The 27,662-nt window shown below is 44.2% G+C and overlaps 1 protein-coding gene across 8 annotated transcripts; it reads left to right on the top strand.

Moving 5' to 3' along the window:
• Positions 1-1,370: 1,370 nt before the first annotated feature.
• Positions 1,371-25,394, top strand: mink1 (misshapen-like kinase 1; the record flags this gene model as incomplete). 8 transcript variants are annotated; one of them, XM_080530037.1, is made up of 32 exons in its annotated part: positions 1,371-1,427; positions 6,706-6,771; positions 7,116-7,298; positions 7,390-7,500; positions 8,005-8,095; positions 8,400-8,530; positions 8,635-8,689; positions 9,852-9,930; positions 11,615-11,790; positions 12,014-12,083; positions 12,229-12,439; positions 16,943-17,050; positions 17,663-17,749; positions 18,172-18,348; positions 18,481-18,651; positions 19,108-19,374; positions 19,995-20,074; positions 20,193-20,296; positions 20,393-20,484; positions 20,938-20,961; positions 21,178-21,329; positions 21,476-21,590; positions 21,678-21,794; positions 22,285-22,393; positions 22,671-22,826; positions 22,953-23,096; positions 23,214-23,348; positions 23,529-23,629; positions 23,810-23,959; positions 24,104-24,263; positions 24,375-24,514; positions 24,622-25,394. In XM_080530037.1, the coding sequence occupies 32 exons, from the start codon at positions 1,371-1,373 to the stop codon at positions 24,703-24,705; spliced, it is 3,903 nt and encodes a 1,300-aa protein (XP_080386163.1). In that variant the 3' UTR covers positions 24,706-25,394. The 8 variants fall into 8 exon arrangements, with proteins under 8 accessions (XP_080386163.1, XP_080386164.1, XP_080386162.1 ...); XM_080530038.1 differs by having other exon boundaries at positions 24,375-24,532; XM_080530036.1 differs by having other exon boundaries at positions 22,285-22,396.
• Between the last annotated feature and the right edge of the window lie 2,268 nt (positions 25,395-27,662).

Here is a 27,662-nt window from a genome sequence, read left to right as displayed (position 1 = left end):
GGTGAGATATTGACTATATTGTAGGCAATATTATGCTAATACATGCCGTCCTGTCGCCCCCATAAACCAAAGTACAAAAATGGAAAGTGCATAGTAAGGTGCAATACAGTTAAGCGTTTGTTAAAAGACTCTGGTAATTTGTCCCTTATGAAGCGCCGTAGCACGGTCGGAGCTGGGAGAGGGGGGGTAGAGAGAGAGAGAAGGGTGTTGTGTGTGTGTACACTGGCTGGAGAGGGACGTCATAACCTGAACACAGACACACGCAGGGACTACCAACATATGGCGAGAAATAAGTTACAGTTGTGTGTCGGTGGTGAAATATCTACGATTCATATAGAATTATCAAAACATCTGTAGAATATCTTCAATTGCGAAGCAGATTTTGTATGTGGTAATTCTTCTACACTACAGCGCGGCTTGTACAAATGGCCAAGAGCCCCTGACAGAAATGTTCTGTTTTTCTCCCCGACGGTAGGCAGTGCAAGGCTCGGCGACTCAACGCGAAAGGAATGAAAGTTTGTTTTGGGGTTAGGACCTCGGTCGAACACCGCTAATTAGCTCACTACAGGGAGCTAACTATAGGGAGCTATAGGTCATTTGAGCGACCGTCGGCTCAAGTTTATAGCGTTTGAGAACAAGTCAAACGACCGTACTTGCCAGGAGCGAAGGAATTATCGTATTGACTTGTGCGTGGGTAGCTACTGTTTAGGAGCTAGCATTAGCCTAGCCGAGCTAATGTTGTTATGATGGCAGTTTGTCAACTCTGCTGCGAGCCATTGCGGTGCGCCGCTGTTGTTGTTGTTGTTGATGTCCAGCGTCCGACCGATAGCTAAGAAGCTTAAACCACTTATTAACACTTTCATTTTGTTGTTGAATTGTGCTGTGGTTAGCGTAGGACATATTAAGATTAGTTGTATTGTAAAGACCTCGATAGCTTAGCCAGAAGTGTCATGCAGCAAATACGCAGTGTTGTGAAAATGAACGCAGCCAGACGAGAACGCACCACTCTACCAAGGCTCTGTTTCAACGTGGTGGTGGTGGTGGTGGTAGCACTGCAAGCTAATGTTACCAGCTAATGTTTTAATAACGCAGTGTTAAAGACAACTTAACATTTAACTCACTGGTTTGGTAGCTATATATAATTGCACCAGGCTAATCATTGGCTACACATATTCGAGCTAGCCTGCCAAGACTGTGCCAGCAAGCTAAGCCAAGGGACTCACCTGGCACCACTGTTTTCTCTGTGATCGTTTTGTTGTTGTTTTTTCGAGCTACAGAACATTTATCTTTTATCTAGCTACATTCGGCATACTTTTTTTTTCTGTGCAAAGATTTGGGTTAGCTAGCCCAAACTTTTTTTGCCAACCATCATGTCCGAAAACGCCCCCACACGAAGCTTGGATGACATCGACCTCGCAGCATTGAGGGTAAGCATGAGCAAAAGTTCATCATCCAAATTGCTGAATGAATGAATGGTCTTTATTGTCATTGATATAGTACAGGTACCATACAACGAAATTTAGGAGGGGTGGCTCCCCTGGTGCTAGGAAAACAACTAAAAACAAGAAGGGAAAAGAGCTGGTTTACATAAATAAAGGCTATGTACACTATCCACTATACTATACTATACAAATAAAACACTGTGCTGACCACCATATCTGCCTGCGACAACTTCTTACTAGCTGGCATGAATATTAGGATTTTTTGCAACGACAATAGCCATGCAAGTGCAACACATGGCCCTGCCTTCGTATGATCAGCCAGCCATGATCAGCCGCAGAGATGTGTTTCTAGTGTTAGCTAGCTGAATGTTTGGTTTTATCTTTTGGTGTCACTAACTAACTCGTGTTGGTCCTACTGTTTTGTCTCGATACATTTTGTAAGTGCGTGTGTAGGTGTGAGTAGGATGAAGGCCTGATCTGTCTGATCGCCGATATCTATCTATCTATCTGTCTGTCTGTCTGTCTGTCTGTCTGTCTATCTATCCAACCTATGCGAACATCCACTAAGATCTGTCGGCCCATAACTGTATCGTCTCTAGCTGGTTTTAATCGAATGATCGATTATTATTGGTTACAATTGAATTGACAAAAGGACTGGAGTATGCAGTTAGAATGTCATCACAGCTAAACATTCCAACCAAGAACTTCTGCCAACCTCATTTGGGAAAATGAAAGGCATGGAAGTTTCATTAAGTTTCATTAAGCTACAGTACAGTAGTGCCTTATATTCAGTGAGTACAGTATATTCTATTATTGGTAATACTCACGCTTAAGTGAGTGCTAAAGAAGCATGTCAACTGCTGTTAAATGTTCATAATACAAAAATGAAGACTATTATATTTGGTAGCATTCAACCTCCAAAGGTGTCATTATGCTACATGACTTTATTAGTTAGGCTACTGAGTGACATTTGAGTAACCTGGCCTCACTAGCTTATGTATAGAGCATGCATATTATGTACATGCTAATGTGTCTTTCTAGTTATTTGAAAAAGATGTAAGCCTAGGCTACATGTAGTGTTGGTGAACTTAGAACTATCCTTTAAAAAGTCATTAGTGATGCTGATAATCATAGAGACGGCCATTCTGTCATGATTATCCAGTGTCTGTGTCATGAGATAAAGAAGGGATATGTAACAGTAGAGCAGTTTGAGGAAAGCATAGGCCCTTTCTAGTGTTTTCAGTAGAGAGTTACCGGCCAGACCTCTTCAGGCAATGCTATTCAATTCTCAATTCTGAGAGAAGGGGATGATGGAGAGAGAGAGCTCTGAGAGGGCTGATTCACTTGAGCTTATTGTTTGATAGGTGTCCTATATAACACCCACTGCCTGACACACACACACACACACACACACACACACACACACACACACACACACACACACACACACACACACACACACACACATGCATTAATGAAAGCACTAGCTAGTAATTGCATACTTCTATTTCTAAATACTCCGAGGTCTTTGTGGAGTAGGCTATATTATATGGAATGGACAATTATGATACCTTGTTCCTTTGAAGTTCCTAATTAAAAAAGATTGTTATTTGATCCATGTCAATGCAGTCTTGCGTCAGTGAATAATGGTCTTTTGAAATAATGCAAGAAATTAGAATCGCTTTTATAAGTAGCCTACATGAGTAAAATGATTTGGCTTTGGTTCCTTAACATTGACATTGCAGCATTCAGATACAACAACACAACAATAATAATGTAAGTAAGTAAAATAAGTAGGCTAACCCGACATTTCAAAGCAATTCTGATTGATAAAGTAATAAAGTGATGGTTTTACAGTGACTTCATATACGACACGTGTGCAGCATTTCTGCCACACACGTTTCTGTTCACTGTTTTCGTTCCGTCATCGCTGTATTCAATGCCAAAACTGGAATGAATGACCCCACAACGCAGATTTGTAGCAATCCGGGGCTTCCTCAAAGTGTTGCCATGTTCTCGACTCCGCTCGCCATGAACAAACATTTGAACAAGAAGCAACTGCGTTCCAGACCAACTCGACCTCTGACTTTGAGTCTGTAGTGTACAGGGAGTAGAGGAGGGGCCTTAGGACACAGCCTTGGGGGGCTTCTGTGCTGATGGTCAGAGGGGTGGAGGTCATAGATCCCATCTTCACCACTTGTTTACAGTCTGCCAGGAAGTACAGGATCTAGTTGCATAGGCTGGGGTCAATGCCGATGTCCCTGAGCTTGCTGTCGAGTCTGGAGGGGGACTATGGTGTTGAATGCTGATCTGTAGTCTACGAACAGCATCCTCACATAGGAGTTTCTCTTCTCCACGTCAAGGTGGGTGAGGGTTGAATGGAATGCTGTGGCAATGGCGTCGTCTGTCGATCTGTTGTCCCAGTAGGCAAATTGGTGAGGGTCCAGGGTGAGTGGCAGCGTTCTGCAGATCAGGGCCCGGATTCACAAAGCGTTCTTAAGAAAAAAATTGTTCTTAAGAACAAAAATTGTTCTTAAGACAAAATGTAAGTATTGTTTGGTATTCATTTTCTTTAGTTTTTTCTTAACTTTCTTCTTAAGCTTTTTCCTAAGATAGAACTTAAGACCTTGATAAGCATTTCAAAGCATTTGCTCACTATGGGGGTGAGAGCAAGAGGGCTTCAGTCGTTTAGGTATGTTACCTTGCCCTTTTTCGGTACCGGGATGATGGCAGATGACATGAAGCAGGAGGGCACACACCCGTGGAGAGGGAGAGGTTGCGATATGCTATGCCCGTGAAAGGGAGAGGTTGTGATATGCTATGCCTGTGAAATGTGTCAAACTGTTTACAATTTACTCATTCAGACATGGTTTGATTATTGTTTACAGTAAATGTCTATTTTCAACATTGTAATTCTTGCACTGCCCTTCAGGCCTTGTCTCTTTTTTCCCCAATATGTTTTCAGGGCATTTCTGCTTTATTGGGGAAGAGACAGTAGAGATTGACAGGAGAGAGAGGAAAATGACATGCAGGATAGGTCGATGGCCGGAATCGAACCAGAGACCCTCCGATTATGTAGCATGCGCCTTAGTGAGCTATGCCACCCAGGTGCCCCAGGCCTCTTGAAGATGTTATGTTAACATGTAGCCCTATTTTAACACCCAATTGGCTTTTCAACGTTTTCTGTGTTTGATTGTGCAAGACATGGGCCTATATGTGAATGTACTGAAGGTTAGGCCTATACCTGTCTAGCAGAGAGATACAGCTAGCTAATTACATTTTCATGCAACTGTAAGGCTAATAGGGCTGCAACGATTAGTCGATTAGTCACGACTAATCGATTACGAAAATTCGTCGACGTGAGGTGTTGTTGTCGACTAATCGCATAAAAAATGTATTTTAAAAAAAAGCGTTTTTTTTTTTTTTTTTTTTTTTACGGGAGCCATGCAAGAATCAGCTGGGTAAGTTTTAGCTAACGTTGTTAGCCAACTGGCTAACGTTATATTGTTAGGGTCGTAATGTTTATGTTAGCTTTACTGTTACATGTTGGAAAACAACGTCTGATGGACAGGGCTGTACATGCTATGAGCGTTTGTGCTATTAATTTATTTGCCCTGTGGCACGCATGTGACAGACAGAGGCGCTTGTATGTAACGTTACGTAGCAGGGGTTTTCCATGTTGAAGCCAGGAGAACGCGAGATGAAATGAAGTGAGGGGTGGTCGCTATTAAAATACCAGGTAGTCATGGTGGATGATCATGAATGATGCTTGATAAGTGAATGCTATTTCAATTATGTTGAGTCCACCAGCGAGCTGTCTGTAAGATAAACAGCGCCAAGCGTAGCCTACTAACGTGAGCTGTCTGTAGTGTAGCCAGCAATGCTAGCTAGCCAATCAACTAGCTCTGTGAGCAGCTGTAGCTTGGCGTAACGTTAGGTTAGATAGCTAGTTAAGCCGGATTTATGCTTCTGCGTCGCCATTTACGCGCCGCGAAAAGCCACACGACTAACCGAAAAAATAATCGACAGATTAGTCGACTACCAAAATAATCGTTAGTTGCAGCCCTAAAGGCTAATGAGCCGTTTGTGTGAGCTCGGAACTAGGGAACTCAAAAATGTCCCACTCGGGAGAGCATCAGAATCAACCAGTAGGAAGCTCTAATAGGCTAATACATACCTTTATTTGAACTCGGAAGTACTGATTTTCTGAGATGCTCATGCTACATTATTTTGCTATTGTGTTTCCACTGTGTAAGCTGTTAACCTTTTAAAAAGGTGCCAAAAAAAAAAAAAGAATCCTGCTCACACATTGAGTGCATTTCCTTGTGTTCCACTTTGTACTTGACACTCATCTTGTTGAACGTGTGTTGTAAGCACAGTCCCCTACACTCTCTTAGCCGAGCTCCAACCTTCCTTTCCTTTCCTTTCTCTTTCTACCCACTCTCTGTGTTGGACGTGGGCGACGCTACCATCTCTCTATACCCTCTGGATAATTGCGTTATTCTCCTGTCATTTCTCCCTTGCTCCCCCATCTCTGTCATCTACGCCTCTACCTCTTTTACACACTTGTACTCGTTGCTTGTATTCCGTGTATTCCATGTCAGTTGCTCAGTTTTCACCAGCGTGCACTTAATCATAATTAATGATCATTGCTTTTTGAATTAGCCTACACAGAGCATATAGGGCCCAAATGGTTTATTTGCCTATCCCAATGTTTATTTCCAAATTTTCTATAATCTACCAACTCCACTTCTCACATCTATGCATCATTATTTTGTTGACCTCTTTCCCACTCTCCCGTGTGTTCTCTTTGTTAAAGACAAAACACTTGAAAAGTCAGGAGGAGACCCATTATTGGAACCAGATGAAAGCAGGATTGTCACGCTGTACATTACAGACCCAAAGCAGCAGCCCCACCGCCCACAGAGTTTACACAGGCCATAATGAATCACTGTGTGAACGAGGACATTTATGTCTCTTTCCCCCTCTCATAGGAAAAATGTGATGACATTTAATATTTAGCTTGAAGTTGATGAACGTACGTCACCTATGTTTTTAGCTACCTTATGGTGGCTCTTACTCATTTCTCTATCCTTGAAAGCAAGTGGTGGATGATGTGTATCTGTGTCCCAAAGCCACTCCCCTCCCCCACCGCTAGTGTGATCCATATTGGTGTCTATAAAACAAAATCTCAATCATCCAGTTTGTCTGGCCTGGTTTGTTTTTCTGTCAATCTTTAGTAATCTTCCCATCTCTCCTTCAGGACCCAGCAGGAATCTTTGAGCTGGTTGAGGTCGTGGGCAATGGCACCTATGGACAGGTGTACAAGGTGAGACATGAGGGGTAATGGAACCTTTGGAACTGTGTTTGAGATAAGACCCAGGGCGTAAGTCAGATGAACCATGGAGCAGGTTGAATCTCAGACCACCTGAGTGTCTCCCCATAACAAACACTCACTGCAGTACAGATGTGATTACTTCAGATTACTGCAGCTGTGTGGAACAATGTAGAGGCTGTCAATTGTAGGAGCTTAGCAGGGTAGTGGTAATGGGATAAGGTGTCACGGGTAAACAGCGATATAGAATAGTACAGCATGAAATGTGTTTGTTATTTGTTATTTTTTGAGCTGAAATCTGCTCTACTCGTCTACATCTCTTGTTTTGTCTCAATCAGGGCCGTCACGTCAAGACTGGCCAGCTGGCTGCCATCAAGGTGATGGATGTTACAGAGGAGGAAGAGGAGGAGATCAAAGCTGAGATCAACATGCTGAAGAAGTATAGCCACCACCGCAACATAGCCACTTACTACGGGGCCTTTGTCAAGAAGAGCCCACCAGGACACGATGACCAACTCTGGGTCTGTCTTATAGCTTCTGCTCTGTTGGTCATGCATGTGTGGCTCTCTCTGTGTTTGTATATCCTCTAAGTCTGTCTGTGTCTCTTTCTAGCTGGTGATGGAGTTCTGTGGGGCAGGCTCAGTGACAGACCTGGTGAAGAACACCAAGGGCAACTCTCTGAAGGAGGACTGGATCGCTTACATCTGCAGAGAGATCCTCAGGGTGAGAAATGAGACCACCCAGCCATTTACAATTATAGCCCAGGGACTTCTCTCTGGAGAGTCTTCAGAAGGACTGTTCAACACTTGGCACCAACATTGTGTAAATCCACTCCTAAACCCACCACAGATTCAGCAATCCTGAATTACACTTTGGTTTCATCCAACTGCTGTGTTGCCAGTTCCGTGCTCCAAGTTAAGTCATAGCTGTGGCGAAACCAGTGTGAATCCAATTATTGCTTTTTGAACCAAGTTCTCATTGGTGACTTAAGTGGTATACAGTTTCAGCCAGGTAAACAACACAGTAGTGCAATCAGGGATTGTCGAAACTGTGGTGGATTTACGATTGGGTTTACACAACGTGGGTGCAAAGCAGCAGCATGTTCAACAGTCTGTTCAAACTCTCGAGAGAAAAGTCTCCAAGTCCCCCGGCTATTACTATTGGAGTCTCCACTCAGACGGTTTTAAACTCCTGACTGAACTCTCTGACCCCTCTGTCTGTATCCAGGGCCTCGCTCACCTCCACGCCCACAAGGTCATCCACAGAGACATCAAGGGACAGAATGTACTGCTGACTGAAAACGCAGAGGTCAAACTGGGTGAGTTGATGGGGCCACCATTAATGAGCCCACTCATCGCGTGTATAGGAATGTGTGTGGGTTAGTGGTAAAGTGTGGTAAATCCTGCGGTGTTTGTTCATAGCAGCTTTACTTTATTTAACCTCCTTATTTGAGAACAATATGCTCAATGGACTTACCGCAGGCAAACTATTTGTACAGTGGCTTTATCAATGTCTTGAAAGAAAGAAAAGAAAAGTTAAAAGAATACAATTAGTCTCATCTAGAATACAATTAATAAGAATACAACTAATTACAACCCTGCCTGTGTCACCCTCTGTCTCAGTGGATTTTGGCGTGAGTGCTCAGTTGGACAGGACTGTGGGGCGCAGGAACACTTTCATAGGCACGCCTTACTGGATGGCTCCTGAGGTCATCGCCTGTGACGAGAATCCAGACTCAACCTATGACTATAGGGTAATGCCGCCCACCATCTTAACCTGGGTGTGGGAGGGAGGCAGTGAGTAAGTGTATGTGTGAGAGAGGATTAACCTACAGTAGCCACCTGTGTATCTCTGCAGAGCGATATCTGGTCCTTGGGGATTACAGCCATAGAGATGGCAGAGGGAGCTCCTCGTAAGTACAGAGCAAACACTCGTACATCTACCTAAATACACGCTATTACCATATCTCCACACACGTGCACACGCGCGCGCAACAGCAGTTATTAGTCTACCTAAATCTTACAGACATTCTGCATAAGCCTGCATGAACAGAGAGAATGATCCTCCTCCATCATTGTGAAGCTCCTGTCTCATTACTGCCCCATAAATCAAAGTCTGCCTTCCAAGAGGGGATGGCTCATTCACTATGCTCAAGAAATGAGGTGAAGTGGCTATTGATCTGTGGTGGGGAGAGCCTACTGTAACTGTATATGAAACCACATAGCACATATCATTACACACGGCTGTGGGCTGCAGTGATGGGAATGCTTGGAGGAGGATCTCCACTACCGCCTGGAGCCCTTGCTGTACTGCCAGCATGTATGACACAGCCCATGCTGCAGGCTGAAACAGTTAGGGCTGTTGTTGACGTGCTGTCATGGATTATGCAACATGTGCCTTGCTCACTTGCAAACATGATGTTTCTGCTAATGATGTTACTGGCTAATTGTTAGCATTTCTGTTGCCATTGAAACTGGCGCAACTCCCACTGTGATCTTCAGCGGGCAGATCCACTCATATAAGCAAGCCTAAACTATATGCACATACAACTTGTTTCATACTGTAAAAAAAAATCCTTCAATTATCATATTGTCAGTGAAAGCTAAATGAAATGCATTACTTGCCTTAGGAAGTATCGGAAGTCATTTTTACGACATAGAATTCCTAGAATTCCCTAACAAAAGGATTGTTTATCTAACCAGACAGGAATAGCTAGCCAGGTGAGGGTAATAAATAACACCTTGCACACACACACACACACACACAATGAAGCAACAAGGCTACGGATTGATTTCTTGCTTATAGGAACAATTGCTCATTGTGTATTGAATGACACATACAGTACATGTGATAGGCCTGACTGTTGATTTAATCACTGTGTGAGACGTAATATGCCTGTTGTTCAATACCGGTATATACATACAGTAGATTCATTATTAAAATGAATATGAGCACGCCAAAAAGCATCATGCTGTCTTGTAAATGAAGCCAAATTTTCTCACATGTTGTTTTGACATTTTGTGTATGTGTTTCATAAATCCATAATACCCATGTCTCCATCTTCCTGTATGTAGCTCTGTGTGACATGCACCCCATGAGAGCTCTCTTCCTCATCCCGAGGAACCCCCCCCCCAAGCTCAAGTCCAAGAAGTGGTGAGTGCATGTTTTTCCCACTGTTCTTTTTCCTGAAACTTCAGCTTTATTTTAGGACATAGCTATTTTCTTCTGGCCTGCCCCCCCTCCCTCTCCCTGCAGTGTTAGGATTCCTAGCCCTGTGCTTTACTCAACTATTTACATCCAAGACCAGCTGAGTAGTCCCATTTCAAATACTGTACTAGAGGAAGTATAATTGAATACTGTACTACAGGATGCCTAACTATAATCTTAGAGAGTCAACTAATAATCATATGTTTTGACTGTTCATACGAATATGCAATGATCAATACTAGGGATGCACCGAATTCAAAATTCTTGGCTTTTCAAAGAAAGATTATATTGATCACTTTTATTGAACATTCCAGCAGACATTAGGCTATACCAACAAACCACAATAACCTTGTGACCTTGTCTCTCCCATTGTCAGGGCACGTCTACTCAGGGTTTTTTCCTGGCACAAAATGAGGTGTTATGACCGAGAAAGTTTGTTAGTCCTTAATGACAATAGTACCATGTCAGTCCTTGTTAATGACAGTAGTACCATGTCAGTCCTTGTTAATGACAGTAGTACCATGTCAGTCCTTGTTAATGACAGTAGTACCATGTCAGTCCTTGTTAATGACAGTAGTACCATGTCAGTCCTTGTTAATGACAGTAGTACCATGTCAGTCCTTGTTAATGACAGTAGTACCATGTCAGTCCTTGTTAATGACAGTAGTACCATGTCAGGTTGTTAATGACAGTAGTACCATGTCAGTCCTTGTTAATGACAGTAGTACCATGTCAGTCCTTGTTAAGGACAGTAGTACCATGTCAGTCCTTGTTAATGACAGTAGTACCATGTCAGTCCTTGTTAATGACAGTAGTACCATGTCAGTCCTTGTTAATGACAGTAGTACCATGTCAGTCCAAAATCTATTGTTGGCTGTCTGTTCAATAGAACTTTTCAGCGATTGAAAACAGCGCCACCACCAGGGTAGGGGTAAATAGCGCCCCGGCCACCACGTCGGCGCAATTCCACAATTGCAGTTAGAAATGACATAAATCGACCGAGCGCAACGGTCGTATTTACCGTCAGAGTTTTGTCGAGAGCTGGAGGCGGCAAGAAATGACGGAGACGGACGCCTCATAATTCTCTATGCGGTAAAAACCCTGCTACTATTCGGCGGTAAACATTCAGTCTTTTCACACATTCGTCCGAATACCGAATGGGCTTTTTTTTGCTATTATTCGGCCGAATACATTCGGTGGCCGAACCTTCGGTGCATCCCTAATCAATACAACACTACTGTTGCATTCCACATGTCTTTCTGTTCAATTGAAGCAAAGTGATTTGCTAGCTGACGTGTTGTGGACAAAGGGGCATCACTGTACATTTCCAATTTAGATTTGGGAACTTAAGCTCTCTTTTTGTCTCTTATTTCACTGTCCCATGCACACAGACCTGTCCTGCTCCTCTCCTCGCTCTCTTTCTCTTTCTCTGGGCACTCTCATTTAGGAATAGTTATGCTTCCCAATTACACGTGGCCAACAGGAGAAAATCGGGCCTCCTGGTGGTTAGAACCCAGCACCCAAAAACCATGCACCCCACCAACTGTCCCATTTTTCCTCCAGACACCTTTTACTCCACCCCCCTGCCTCACCAGACTCTTCCCTTCATTAACCCCCCCCCCTGCCCCAGGTCAAAGAAGTTCATAGACTTTATAGAAGGCTGCTTGGTGAAGACGTACACCAGTCGACCGTCCACAGAGCAGCTTCTGAAGCACTCCTTCATCCGGGACCAACCTACCGAGCGCCAGGTTCGCATTCAACTCAAAGACCACATCGACCGCACACGCAAGAAGAGGGGAGAGAAGGGTGAGAGACGGGCCTGAAGGCTGCAGGGCTCTGTGGTTTTTGGTTGGGCATGAGCTATTCTCTATATTTTGTCTATTCTGTATTTCTATGTGCATAGAAATGGTGGGGTGTGTATGATAGGGCCATCATAGTCATGATAAATTAATGTTCTCTGTACTGTTACTGCTACAATGCTATCCCATTCATCTGCTTTCTCTCTTCTCTCTCTCTTCCTTGTCTCTAGAGGAGACCGAGTATGAGTACAGTGGCAGTGACGAGGAGGATGAAAATCGTGGAGATGAGAGGGAGTCCAGGTAACGACACACTCTGTGGCCCCATCTCCATGTAGTATGAGGCCATTGTCCTGAGATGACTGGCACAGTCTCTCCACTTCACTGCAACCCCCCCTCCTCCTCCTCCTCCTCCTCTAACCTCTCCCTGTGTGTGTCTGTTCAGTAGCTCTATCCTGAACGTGCCTGGCGAGTCAACATTGAGGCGGGACTTCCTGCGGCTGCAGCAGGAGAATAAGGAGCGCTCGGAGGCTCTGAAGAGACAGCAGGCCCAGCTAGCTGCCCAGCGCAGGGACCCTGAGGAACACAAGAGACAGTTGCTGCATGACCGCCAGAAACGCATTGAGGAGCAGAAAGAGCAGCGCCGCCGTCTGGAAGAGGTAGTACACACATACACACACACACACACACACACACACACACACACACACACACACACACACACACTTGCACTCTCTCACAGTTGTGATCAAGGATTTGCCCTTGAATCCTGTTCAACCTGGTTTAGCTGACTTTATCCCACCTTGGGTCACCAGCCTTTCAACCAGCTATGTATACACAGGGCTTAAAGTTCTCCGGCAAGGTGACGGATTTCCGGCGTGGGGGAATTTTGAGCAAACAATTAAATAATCACATGCTATTTGTTTACATCGTAATTTAAAGAGTCATCTTCAGCAAAGAGACAGTTCCGCCTACCAATGGTATCACATTGCTCAAGCCAACCAACGACTTCTAGCCAATCGGAGGCAGAGTAGTGGGGCGGGCCTTAAGAAGTTTGAATGAGTGTAATGTTAGCTTGTAGAGACGTTCGCTTTTAGCAGCCCGCTATCTCGCTAACTTTAGTAAGAGTCTATTAAAATGGAAGCCAAGTTTCTTAAACATGGCGAAGACACAGCTATACTAGAACGAGGAGTAAGGAATAAATGGCGCTGGGCATGGATAGAGGAGAGTAGTGACGGGAAGCCTTATGGACGTGGTGCCTCAAAGAAACTCGTCTACGGCAGTATAGTATATACTATAGCAGTGTTTCCTCTACATGCATTTCATCGAATTTCCTCCGCCACCATGCAGATTTCTCAACCAAAAAAAAAAAAAAAAGATTTAGGCCGCTTTTCAGACCTTCACAGCGCTAGACACACCCACAAGCGCGAAGCGACGCGCTTGCAAAACTGTTTTGTGATTCCTCATTTAAATTACGTTGTACCTGTTACAATGACAATAAAGATCATTCATCTTCATCAAGATGAGAGATGGAGCGATCCGCTCACACAGCTGTCCCGCATCCGCTAATCAGCGCAGCACCGAACCGCCGGGCTCGTTGAGCGGATGCGAGGCAGCTGTGCCCGGGACCGGCCACTTCACATAAAGGAAGGAAGGAAGGAAGGAAAGAAAGAAAGCCGTGCACAAACGAGAGCTAAGTCAGACCGGGACGCTGCCAGTATGTGTGAGAGCCGGACTGCCTGCGTGAACATTTGAACCGTGTCATTTTATTTAATGGACCATTTCGTTGTCTGGTACCTGTACTGTAGCAATGAGAAATAAAGTCCATTCCATTCCATTCCAGAGAGGGACGGACGGACTACCCTTGTTTTTAATTTACAGGAAAACATTTTATTTTCGAGTTTTGGCTGAAATGACGTCGTTGTTTTGAGCGCGTGCGCGTTTCATGCGCGTGCACGCGCGCACGCGCTACCCGCCACCATGGTAAAAATTCCTGGAGGAAACACTGTATAGTATATATATACATACAGTATATATAGTATAGTAGTGGGAAGAAGGTTATTGCTCGACATGCCTCAGATCCCGGTCACCAAGCTTCGGTTCGAGCGCTTGCTCATACAACAACCTTGCCGGGAGCGACGGCGACAGGTATCTTCAATGACCGACCGTGTTTGCGAGCAAAAGATCCGAGTGTGCGCGTTTATAGCTGAACATGATCTGTCTTTCACAATGGCTCAGCCACTCGTCGATTTGTGCAAGAAGCTATCAGAAGACAAAAATGCACTGACAAAGCTGTCCGTTTCCAATAAGCACGCCAGCTATTTAACACACATGGCCTTGCTCCGGAATTTAAAAAACGGCTGTGTGAAAAGCTTAAAAAAGCAACGTTTTCAAAGAATATCGACGAAGCTACTAATCTTAACATGGACAAAATCCTCAATGTCCTTGTTCGATCTTTTGATGATGATCTGGCCAAAGTAACAACACAACACCTAGCCAGCAGGAAAGTAAACATCGCCAACTCGTCAGCCCTCATGCATGACTGGTCACTAGTCATCAGTATTCTACTTGATGGAGATCTATTGATCTATTGTTATAGTGATAGTGGCTTAATAAGTGATGCAATCAGTTTGGCCATAAGTGATTTGATCAGTTTGTGACCCCCCTCCCCCAAAAAAAGTTTCAGGCACAGGATTTTTTCCCACTTTAAGCCCTGTATACATCACACCGTCTTACAAATGTCTGGCTATAATGGACCGTTACCAAGATCTTACTGTATGTGCATTGTTGTCAAACACAAGTACATTCACTGTACCATAAGTACAGGCACCATGAGATGCACTACTACAACAGGAGATAATGATTTGGCATAAGCTTGTCAATAGGATTTAACAGAAAAACTGTCTATTTAAATTGTTGCTCTTGGGTATTGGTTGTTTTAATGCCTTATTTTGTAATAATAGATTGTTTTCAGTGCCAACACAAATAATTCACTGAATGCACACATTTCAGCACCCCTCAGTCTAATGTTAAGTTAAGTCAAGCATGGACTCATAAACCCCATTCACACATAAGAGCTTTCCCATTCAATTCCATGGAATTTACCTGATAAGATGCATGTGTGAACGGAATTTCAAGGGAAATAGGCTCAGGCAATTTCCCTGGTCAAGACCGTGTGTAATTCCATGGAAAATGCAGGGAAGTCTTAGTTGTGAACAGAAGCATGAAGATTGCCTGGTCCAGCATGTAAAGTGTTACGTATGTCTGACGCAAGACGTTTTCACGTGGAACAAGTGAACCAATCACAGCGAGTAGTTTCTCGTCTAAGGCTTGGTTATTTTGGTTCTCTCTGCTAATGTTACGGAGTTGGCTAGTTAACCCACATCACATCATCACAAAGTAGTGATGAATATATAATTCCACAACTGGATACTACTTAATTTCCACTCATAGTTAGCTAGCTTGCTTACTTAGCTAGATTACTTACATTTGTGATATGTTTACGCAGTGTGCACCAGTGGCATTTCCAGTCATTCCCTCACTTCAACTGTGTTTACTCAGGCCAACAACACAGTGTGTCCTGCGCTCTTCCGTCTGTTTATTGTTACTAGCAATATGTCTAATTGAGTTAACTAGTATTATGCTTACAATCACCAAGTTCTCCCATACTGTAATTATCATTTCATAACTGTACATATCCTATTTTAATATCCTATCACTATTGCGTATAAGTACAGTATGAGCTGGGCTTTCTAGTCTCACCCTGTAGTATATTGTTTGAGACACCAAACATTTGAAATGTTGGCATGGCTATTAAAACACTTGATATATACCAGATCTGTTATCACGGTGAGGCCCGAGAGAGGACGACCGGAGGCTAGCACCCTCCATTGTCTCTCTGATTTGGGCGCAATTCAGACAAGCGATGGCCAAGGGTCCAGTTATATGCGTTTCCACCCCTGGCATCTATCCTCCCACTGTTGGCATGAAATAAAAAGAATAAAATAAAAATAAAGCGAGCCGAGCAAGTGACCCAAATAGGTGGTGTAGGCAAGTACGCAGACGAACTGCCTTTAGCCTCGTGAGAGTTATCAAAATAAGGCTGGATTTTTTTTTTTTATCTCGCAGGGTTTATCAAAATAAATGTTGAAAGTAATGGAGCGTCGTTACGTCCCTCTCGTCCGCATTTCAGCCAGGAAGTCATACCAGCCCTTATAAAGAAAAATATGAAAATACAATGAATGTCAGTAGAAGCTGGCAAGTCCTAATGTGAAGTACAGTGCATAAATGCTGCACCTTAATGGATGTTTATTTTATTTTATTTTTTTATTATTTGAGAGAATATTCATTTTGTTTTACTTTTCAGTAAATGTAACTTATACTAGTGCTAGTACAGTACATTTTCTAAATGCTGCACCTCAATGGATTTATTCGTTTTTATTTATTTGCGAGAATATTTCTTTTTTATTTACTTTTCAGTAAATTGTATTGTTTATTAGTAGGTTGCAGCTGGTTGCTGCAGTATTGACAGACTTTATTTTATTTAAGAGAGTTCAGTAAACCATTGTTTAATTATAATAATACTTTTATATATATATATGTTTTATGATAATTGTTACCCTGCTATACCGAAAACGTACCGAACCGTGACTTAAAAACCGAGGTACGTACCGAACCGGAATCTTTGTGAACTGTTACACCCCTAATGTACAGTACAGCTGAATCTTCTTCGTTAATTGGCAACAACAGAAGGGAAGGGACGTTTTGAATGTGTTAAACATGTGTCTGTCTATTTGTATAACAAACAGCCAGCTTCTCTGAGGAGAGTTGTTTTAATACAGAGGGATACAGAAGTTTCTTTTCAAACTGCGGCTTAACACTATTCAGGGTGATACCAATTAAATTAACAACTGGCCAAGTGTTTGAATCACTTAGCAACACAGTCTCGGAAGAGGATATGGGCTGCACTGGATGGTAGTACATGTGACTCACGACTTAAATCCCCCACCTCCCTCTCTTTTTAGTTTTCTCCTTTCAGATACGCTCTTAGTAACAGTAAAATAAAAGGGGTTTTGCTCCAAGGCAAGATATCCATTAGAACAACATTGATGCCTCCATGCTCACACACACTCACTCTCTCTCCTGTCATCCCTCTTTTCCAGCAACAGAGGAAAGAGCGAGAGATGGTGAGACAGCAAGAAAAAGGCCCCCACCGGAGACTTGACGATATGAGGAGGGAGGAGGATAGGAGGCTGGCCGAGAGGGAGCAGGTAACCAACCACAAGAAGCACACTGCCGCAATCAGCCAATCGAGCAGATTTGTGGGTGTGGCTGTCTGCAACCCACTGCAAGTCACTCTGGCTGTGGAATGTCCATGAGCATGTTGCCATGGCAGCAGGGATCTAAATTAGTGTATTTATTCAGAGATGAGGTTTCTGTGGGTGAGCTCAGTTTCTGCGTCTCTAATGCTCTGTTTCCGCTCTACCTTAGTAACGCAGTGACTGACGTTATTACCACAATCACCATACGATACTGATTGAATAATCATATAAAAACTACTGTTCACTTTCATCCTGATAACTAACATGAAATGTTTCTTTTCTATGTGATATAATCATGGTAGAGTCTTGGTAGTAGAGAACGAAGGCAAAAATGTCTCAGCTTTGCTTTTAGTCGTGATTACATGAGTCTTGAGTACCACCTGCTGACGATGAACAGTTATGGTTTGTAAGCAGACTAAAATATTACCACTATAACACAGCTATAACAGTGTATGACACTCCACAGTTTTCGTAATTTCCCCCCTACATTGGGGCCTATTTCTCTCTGTCCTCTTCTTTACCGTTTTTTCTCTCTCCTTACTCCTCAACCTCTCTCTTCAGGAGTTTATAAGACATAAGTTAGAGGAAGAGCAGCGCCAGTTAGAAATCCTTCAGCAGCAGCTGCTTCAGGAGCAGGCACTGCTCATGGTAACTGTTTCATCCTTTCTCCTGCAGTCCTCTCCCCCTCATCCCTCTCCCCTCCCTGCCGTGTCTACTGTACCTTATGCTCCCGTTCCTGGCCTTCATACCTCTCACCACTAGAGACGACAAACACTCCTGTTTGACACCCTGCACTAACATGTACTGCATGTTCCCTCAGAGTATTACCTTAATTTGGGAAAAGAAAAAAAACGAGTTGTTTGTTTTTACAAACCGTTATGATGTTTCGTGAGAATAAGGCCATCATTTGTGTAGGCTATTCCCTGCTTGTCTTCTTGTTCGTTTGTGGGGATGTGTCTTTGTTTGGGCATGTTAAACGGCAGTGTGGTGGTGTCTTGTCCAGCTCAGCTATGTAGCTCTGACAGGGTGTGCGTGTGCGTGTGCGTGTGCGTGTGCGTGTGTGCATGCAGGAATATAAGCGCAAGCAGCTGGAGGAACAGAGGCAGTCAGAACGTCTGCAGAGGCAGCTGCAGCAGGAGCATGCCTACCTGGTGTCCCTGCAGCAGCAGCAGCAGGACAAGAAGCCCCAGCTGTACCACTACAGCAAGAACATGGAGCCCAACAACAAGCCTGCCTGGGCCCGCGAGGTAGTCCTTCAACACACCTGCAACTGTGAAAGACCTAGTGCCAAAAGCCCTGACTTATACACTGTAAATAACCTACATGTCACAGTGTGATTGAGATCTCTCTTACTCCTCTCTCCCCCTCCTCTGTACCAGGTGGAGGAGCGCAGTAAGCTCAACAGACAGGGCTCCCCCAAAATCTGCACCACTGTCTCCGACACTGCCATCCAATCACACTCGGACTCCATCAGCCAGTCAGGAGGGGTCCAGGCTGCACAGACCCCGCCTATGCAGAGGCCTGTTGAACCTCAGGGAGGGCAGGGCAAGGTGTGTGTGTGTGTGTGTGTGTGTGTGTGTGTGTGTGTGTGAGCATGTTGGTTTTTCGTTTGTTTGTGGTTGCATGGGTCTCCGCCGTTGTCAAAAGAATATTAGAAATTGTAGTGTAGAAATTAGAATGAGTTGCTGCCTTAAGCAGAGTGGACACTGTGGTATCAAAGATTGATGTCTTCCTTTCTTGAGCAGCATTATCTGAGACTCCTGTTCTAACAATCTTAATTTACTTTCAATCTTCTTTCCCTTCTTTTTCTCCTCCTCCTGGATCAACCCATCTTCTCCTCCTCCCCTCTTATTATCTTATGTCCTCGTTTCAATACACAACATATCTCTCAACCTGGACACACAATTCCCACCCCCCCTCCTTTTCCACACTTTTATGCTTGCCTTCTCTGCCCTTCTCAATCTTTCCTCAACACCTCCCTCCTCCCTGGCTGCTGCCCACTGCAGTTCCAGATGGCCCACTTGGTCCCGCTGAAGCCCTATGCTGCCCCTGTTCCCCGCTCCCAGTCCCTGTGCGACCAGCCCACTAAGACCATGTCCGCCTTCCCTACCCAGGACCCCTCCCCCACCCCTACTCCCCGCCCTATCCACTCCAGGGAGCTGGTCCGCCAGAACTCTGACCCCACCTCAGAGAGCCCTGCGCCACAGCCTCGGCCAATGAGGGAAGAGCGTGGCCCCTGGATCCGCCTGCCAGAGATTGAGCAGCCGCCCAAAGTGAGACACACCCCCCACGCTCCCCTTATCTAATTATTAGGATAGATTTCACTTTTGTTTAGGTTTGTCAAGGGCTGTGTCCTAATGCCTCTCCTGTTTGAATCTTTTACCTGATCTGAGAAGGTGAATAGGTGAAATAATAATAATGATAATAATAACTTTTTATTTGTATAGCACTTTTCCTGCAAACGTTGCAGCTCAAAGTGCTCCAATCATTATATAATCATAATTTTATTATTTAGTAATTTAAAGGCAATATTAAAAAGATGGGTTTTTAGTCTTGACTTGAACATATTTGCTGAGATTGCATCCCTAATGTAAACTGGCAGTGCATTCCACAATTTGGGTGCATAAAATGAGAATGCAGCCTCACCAAATCTCTTCTTTTGTACATGTGGTACACAGAAAAAAACAGCATCAAAAGACCTGAGAGCTCTATATACCAATATATATACCCATTTATCTTACCTGTTTTATCAGAGGATGACAAATGAAGCAGAATAGGTATAAAAACGATTTACAGTACTTTGATCAAGCGTGGATAAAGGGCCTGTGTTTGAATATTGACTAAAGAGCCTCTAGGTGTGTATGGTAACATGTAATGTCTCTATCTTTCTCAGATACCCCAGAGGACGGCATCCATTGCCACAGCTCTCAACACAAACCTCTCCTCTAGCATCAGACATCCAGTTAGAGCCAGGTAACAAAGCCCAGTTTGTCCATTCTAACCACGACCAGACAGATAAATGATAATGAGTCACTCAGGGGAAAAAAAGTTCTTCCACCAAAAGATTCATCTGTTCTCATACCTGTGGCAGCAACCCGGACCTCAGCCGCAACGACCGCTGGGAGAGAGGAGATAGCATGAGTGTCATATCAAACCTGCCCCAGACAGGCTCTCTAGAGAGGCACCGGATACTCAGTAAGTGTCTCTTCGTCTCTCTGATGATTTCATTTTTGCATGGTCACCTGTAATGTATCAATAGAGCAGGACTATCAACACTAACATTGGTTTCAGGCTCTTCGAAAATGGACTCCCCCATACTAGTTCATGAAGGACGCCACAAGCCAGGGGAGTCTCGCACCTCGTCCCGCCCCAGTCGCCCTGCTGTAAGTGCCCTTCTTCTGTAAAGAACCCTCTGCCTTATTGAAAAGTGCATGAATCCCTGATGCTCATCTTAACATGTTCTATGTTGACTCAGCTGGTCAACAAACAATTGACATTGTTGTTTTTTAAGCCTATCAGCCATGCAGGAAAATGAGGCATGTTAGGATTTGCAGGGTTCTTGTAGGTTGACACTTACAGAGAAGATATTTCTGTCTTCACTCTACAGTTGTGCTACTGCTCCCACTCCCCAATCTCTACAACTGATCTTTTCTTGGAAGTTGACACCTGCACTAACTTAGTTTCTCTCTCTTGTTCTCTGTTCTCATCCTCTGTGCCTGCGGCTCGCACCGTTTTCCCTGCACTCTTTCTTATTCCTATTCCACTCCTTCTCTTTCTCTCCTCCTCCCTCCTACACCACTCATGTCTGTTTGTCCACTCCTTCCTCCAATGCAAAGAGTTACAAGAGAGCTATAGGAGAGGTTAGTATGTGTGTATGTGTTGTACACAGTGCGTAAATATTATTGTGGCGCAAACAAGAATGCCGGTGTGTGGCATTTTTTCTTTCTTTATATTTCTTTATGGAAACATAGATTTAGTCTCTGGGAAACAGGCAACCTGCATCCTGTCTTTCATAATGTCTCCTGCTGGGAGAACAGTGCTCCCCGCTTCCCTAATCTCTGTATGTGACTGTTCAGGACCATGGTCTGTATCCTAAGGAGCGTCCTGAGGAACAGCCGAGGCCCCCAGTGAAGGCCAACGACTACTCCTCCTCCTCAGACAGCAGTGAGAGCAGTGAGGAGAGCGAGAGTGGGGAGGGGGCTGAAGAGGAGGAGAGCCCCACAGACCGGTCAGTGAGAGAGAGAGAGACTTTGTCCCTTGACCCTTTTCTTCTCTTCCCTTATTTTTGGGCCCAATGCACATCCATCCTCTGTCATCTACTCCCATTTCCTGCCACTCTTTCCTCCCTCACTTCCTCTTTTGTCTTTATTTTAGTCCACGGGATGCCGACTCTGACTCGGTCAACACCATGGTGGTTCACGAGGAGGAGGAGGGGGGCGAGGGAGAGCAGGCAGGAGGCTACGGGGACCAGACCATGCTGGTGCAGAGGGTGAGTCATCTCCTGGGGGGAAGAGGGGATTGCTCCAGAGTTGCTGTATGGTGTGTGTGACCGGTTGTTGTCCCTCTGGCCTGACAGACACCAGAGAAACGGAGCCACAATGGGTACACCAACCTGCCAGACGTGGTGCAGCCCTCCCACTCCCCAACCGACTCTGCCTCCCACTCCTCCCCTGGGAAAGACTCTGTCTATGATGTGAGTTTGTCTGTCTTACCATATGCAGGGGTGCAAACTTGTCACCTTTCTGCTAAATTAGCTGTTTTTACTTCAAAATAGGTCATCCACGTGAATCGTGTAGATCTGCAAAAAGAATATTTCGGGTGGGGGCGGGGTCTACGTCTCATCCATGTCACATGACATGACTATTGATGACTATTCTTCTAACTAATCTTCCTGTCTGCTAAACTCCGCTGCTGTTGAAATAACTTTTTGCCTCATGCAGCTAGGTATAATTCTAGACAGTGTGGAGGACAGTCACAGTAAGCAACGTGTTTTCAACATAATTATACGGGTGTTAAGGTTGGGACCGCCGCTGAGACCATCATCAGTACTAGCGCTAACCATCTACCACTGCTAGTGCTAGCGATTTGGGCCATCACCAGTTTGCACCCCTGATATGCATGTCTGTCCAGCTGACTGAGCCCCTCCCGGTGTAATTTCTCATTGTCCTGTTCTACTCTACCAGTATCAGTCCAGAGGGCTGGTCAAGGCATCTGGCAAGTCTTCCTTCACCACCTTTGTTGACCTGGGCATGTACCAACCACCAGGGGGCACAGGGGAGACCTTTTCTGTTGGTGGTGAGTAGAACTGGTCATCAGAAGTTAAATAGGGTTCTCATATGTTAATTTCCCTATTCTAGACTTTAGTCTACAGTGCTCCTCTTACAATTAACAGCATCTCCTACTCCTGTTTGTAAATCAGTCATTGACATATCTCACAATGAGGAGGTAGTTTGTAGTTGCTTTCACAGAATGTTGTCATTTCTCTCTAGACCTCTTGCATTTATAGATAATGAACAATGGGAGGTATCTCACCTCTCTTTAACTTCTTGCTCTCTGCTGTTGCCTGCAGGCCTGGGCTCCAGGTTCGAGCAGCTGAAGATGGAGGTGAGGAAAGGCTCCATGGTGAACGTGAACCCCACCAACACACGCCCCCACAGTGATACCCCAGAGATCCGTAAATACAAGAAGAGGTTCAACTCTGAGATCCTCTGTGCTGCACTCTGGGGTGAGGTGGCATGCCGATTGGCCTGCGCTGAGCACCAGTGACTGTGCCATATCCCACTATGTATCATCTATGTCCTGACTGACAGCATTAAGAGGGTGATGTGTATGTGTGTGTGTAATTCCCCAGGTGTGAACCTGCTGGTGGGCACAGAGAATGGTCTGAAGCTGCTGGACCGTAGTGGTCAGGGGAAGGTGTACCCCCTCATCAACTCCCGCAGGTTCCAACAGATGGACGTCCTCGAGGGTCTCAACCTGCTTATCACCATATCAGGTGATTAGCGCTCGTTACTGCAAGCTGCCTTCACCTGTTGAGGATCCAGTACATCACAATCACCATATATTACAATTCAGCCCATTTTATAAGCCCCTGTCTTTCTCTCTATCCCAGGCAAGAAGAATAAGGTCCGCGTGTACTACCTGGCCTGGCTGCGGAACAAGATCCTCCACAATGACCCCGAGGTGGAGAAGAAGCAGGGCTGGACCACAGTAGGGGAGATGGAAGGATGTGTTCACTACAAAGTGGGTGAGTGAGGGATGAAGGGACTGGGTGTGTTGTTTGGTCAATAAGTGGCACTGTATGGATTACTGTTCCGTTCACTTGTCATTCACCAGTGTTAATGTGTTTGCCTCAGTGCCACTGTGGATAATTTATGACAACATCCCATAATAAATGTCTCTAATCCTCTTTGTTGTTTGTATGTAGTGAAATATGAGAGGATCAAGTTCCTGGTGATAGCAATGAAGAATGCGGTGGAAGTGTATGCTTGGGCTCCCAAGCCTTATCACAAATTCATGGCTTTCAAGGTAGGTCTTACTGCTCCCAGCCTGATTGTTCTGGCTGGTGTTCCATTTCCCCGAGCCAACCATTACAACATTTGAAACCCCCTATGTTGTCTGACTTGATTCTCTCTCTCTCTCTCTCTCTCTTTCGCTCTCTCGCTCTCTCTCTCTCTCTCTCTCTCCTTATGCTTCCCTCTCCTCTAGTCTTTTGGTGACCTTCCACACAGGCCTGTGCTGGTTGACCTTACAGTGGAGGAAGGTCAGAGGTTGAAGGTCATCTATGGGTCCAGTGCTGGCTTTCACGCCATTGATGTGGACTCTGGGAACAACTATGACATCTACATCCCAGTGCATGTAAGTGGTGCAGTTGTAGTCAAAGACAAACCAGAAGCAGAGGTTGAAGGTATGAACCCTGGCTCATCTCCTTCCCTGTCTGTCTGTGTGTGTGTGTGTATGTGTGTGTGTGTGTGTGTGTGTGTGTGTGTGTGTGTGTGACAGATCCAGAGTCAGGTGACTCCTCACGCCATCGTGTTCCTGCCCAGCTCTGACGGCATGGAGATGCTGCTGTGCTACGAGGACGAGGGCGTCTACGTCAACACCTACGGCCGCATCATCAAAGACGTGGTGCTCCAGTGGGGCGAGATGCCCACCTCCGTGGGTACGGCTCATGCAAACACACTGACAAACACGGCTCTATTCTCTGTTGTGTTATTTTTTCTTTCCCCCGTCTGAGTGCATGTGTGCTGAGTCTCTCTGTGTCTGTGTGCAGCACATATCTGCTCCAACCAGATCATGGGCTGGGGAGAGAAGGCCATTGAGATCCGCTCTGTGGAGACTGGACACCTGGACGGAGTCTTCATGCACAAAAGGGCTCAGAGGCTTAAGTTCCTTTGTGAGAGAAATGACAAGGTGAGTCACACGTTCACTGTGATATTCAAAATAGGCGTCAGATGAATACCGTTACTTATCTGAGGAGTTGGATATCTGCAGTACTGAAATGTCTTGTGGTCCCATAGGTGTTCTTTGCCTCGGTGCGCTCCGGAGGCAGCAGCCAGGTCTACTTCATGACCTTGAACAGGAACTGCATCATGAACTGGTGAAACAGCTGCTGTGGCCTGTGTGTCCAATGGTCTGTGTATGGAACTGGTCAGGGCAAGCAAAAGATCACCCAAATCCTCCCACTTACATAGAGTAGATGACCACACACATACACATCTACTGCAAATCCATTCCAGCCTCAACTCTTCACGACTAAGAGTCCATCTCATGTGACTCCTGCCTGATTTGCTTCCCCTGGAATGGTACATATGTGAAATCACCATGGCTCTCAAACATCATCTCCAATTTGTACTGTATTATACTCCTGTATTATTGTACCTCAGTCACTTGGTGGACCTGTGTTTAGTTGTAACTAGTTAATTCCTTCTTTTGGGGGTGGGTATGTTGAAACATTCCTTACTGGTTATACATTTGGAAGAAGGCACGATTTACCAATATGTTGACATTGAATTGTAAATAGATAGCATCTGAGATTTCACAAGGATTTGAGTCACTGGTAGACTTACCATATATTATATTTAGCCTTCATTCAGGGTGTTGCCGTAGCTCTAGAAACATAGATCTGAAATATACTCGCCTGGCACACCCTAGAGGTTTGAAGTGTTGTTGCAAGGCTTTAAATTCCCCTGGACTTAATTCTTAAACTGAAATTCAGTTTAAATTAATCTGAATTAAAACTTGATTTGATGATATGATTTCATTTGTGGTTTATAGCTTCCTGGGAAGATAAACTACCCATACTATTAACCTGATACTCTGCTGTAGTGTGTCAGAGTCAGTGTTCTCCAGTTTTTTTGCCTTCATTTTATTCCTTTATTTTCCCCTTCTGTGTTACTTATCACTAGGAGGCAATTTAACTGACATCAAATATTTAAGCTTTTTTTCTGACTAATGGATTTACATAATACCTACAAAGATTTGATATTATCTGTACTGTTTCTGTATATGGTATTAGCCTACTGGTATTCTTTTTCTCTCTACTGTTATAATATTGCCGTTATATTGCAATATCTGCTGTTCTAGTGCACTTCTTGTTTCAAGGGGGGAGTTTAGGTTTTGTTCTGTTGTGTGTAGAATGTGATAGTGGTAGGGAGTGAGGTGACTTATTACAATATGTGGGTAGAAAGATGTGACGTGACGATGTTGATTTCAAGTGATGGGTAATGGAGGACCGATTTCTATTGAGAGTGATGCAGTGAAGGATGTCAATGTCAGGCACCTATCTAGTAGGCATATTCAAGTTTAATCTATCCTGCCCCTCCTATTATAGAGATCTACTCTCTCTGAAATGTCAGTTTTTTTACTGTATTTTATGTTCATTGGTATGGGTATGTGTTTGTTTGAGCACAGTGCATGTGTGCGTGTGTGCGTGTGTGTCTGTCTGTGTGCGTGTGCGTGTGTGTGTGTGTGTGAGAGTGTGTGAGAGAGAGAGTGTGTCTGTGTCTGTGGGGATGGGGTTGCAGTGGATATTTAGTGAGGTTACAAGCAATAGCTCTGGTTATTAAGCCAGTGATACTCTACTGACTGAAGCTTAAGCGGCCCGGTTTTGTAGTGTCTGTGGCTCTGCAATATTGTACCAGAGGACTCACTCAAACTCTTTGGGCACTTTTATTTAGCATAATGTACAAAATTAGTAAGACTAAAAGTGGTAGGGAAAACAATAGCAAATACATTAAACAACCAAAGTTCACAATAACGTCTCCTATGGATGTAGGAATCTGCTTTGATTCTAATTGAGGTCATGGGACTTGATACAGTATACTTAAGCTCTGGGTATCTCATGTACAGTATTCTAAATGAATGCTATACATTATACATATTAACTACAGAGACATGTGAAACAAAGATTATATAGCGTAAAATGGATAACATATGAGAGCACAAAACAGAATCGATTGTAAATGAATCGTAAAGCACTTTTATTACAGTAAATCTTACATTTCTATATTTTACTCTATGTATGTGAGCATGCTTTTTTTCCGCATATAAGCTGTCACAACGCAGTTATCAGATTGTTTTTCTCAGTAGCCTAAATATTTGACCTTAAATCTTTCAGTTCTGTGCCCATTTGACTTACATATCAAATGTCACATTTTTACACACACTCCACTAGGAACTTTGGCAGTCGTCATGGAAACCATCATTCTTTCTTTGTAAGCCAAACTGCCATGTTTACAGTTAAAGCAGTGCCTTGGAGTGGGGAAGGGGCTGGGTGTAAAGGGTTGGGCGGAGAAGGGGGGTGTGAATACTACTGTCACCCCATGAATCTAACTTTCAACTCCAGGAAGAGGTGTTTGTGTTTCTGACAAACAGATCATACGAAATTATTGCCTCCCTTGTTAAGATTGGTGTCCTGTGCCAATGAAGTGCACTTAATAGAACATCAGAAACTCTCTTTGACTCCATTTTTCCCAGTAAATGAAAATAGATGTAATTCTATTCTTTGTACCTTCTGTTGCTGGTTGTTGTTGTTGTTGTTGTTGTTGTTGTTGTTGCTGTTGTTAACATGTAATTCACTCACCAATAACAGTTAGATTTGTGATCACCATGAGGAAAAGTAAACATGTCGGTACAGTACATGATATTGTGCTAGTATGAGCATATGAGGCCCATTCAAATATTGGCTCAGAACTTATTTTATGTGAAGTTGTTGAAAGCAAACCAACCCAATACTGGATGTAGGAAATTATATTCCTGTAATATGAAGATGCACCTCTCTAGACAGTGGGGTGCCAACATGCATAGAAAAGCCATAGGCTATTCCACATTTGTTGAATAGTTCCATAGTATTTCGCATTTGCAAATGAAACTGAACCCATTGACCCGGGTTGCGATGTGTGATCAGATTTTAGAGGCTCTTGAAACATTGAGATTGAACATGAAGATTTTTTTAAATGACATGTGGATTGGGCGAGCTGCAGTGGGAAAGTATCTTAATATATTCTGAAAGGATTATTTTATTAGAGGATATGTAAATTATATTGAGAGATTAAAATGA

Source organism: Nansenia antarctica, assembly GCF_963989245.1.
Source record: "Nansenia antarctica genome assembly, chromosome: 4".
NCBI classification, from domain to species: domain Eukaryota; kingdom Metazoa; phylum Chordata; class Actinopteri; order Argentiniformes; family Microstomatidae; genus Nansenia; species Nansenia antarctica.
This window is presented reverse-complemented; position numbering and strand designations above follow the sequence as displayed.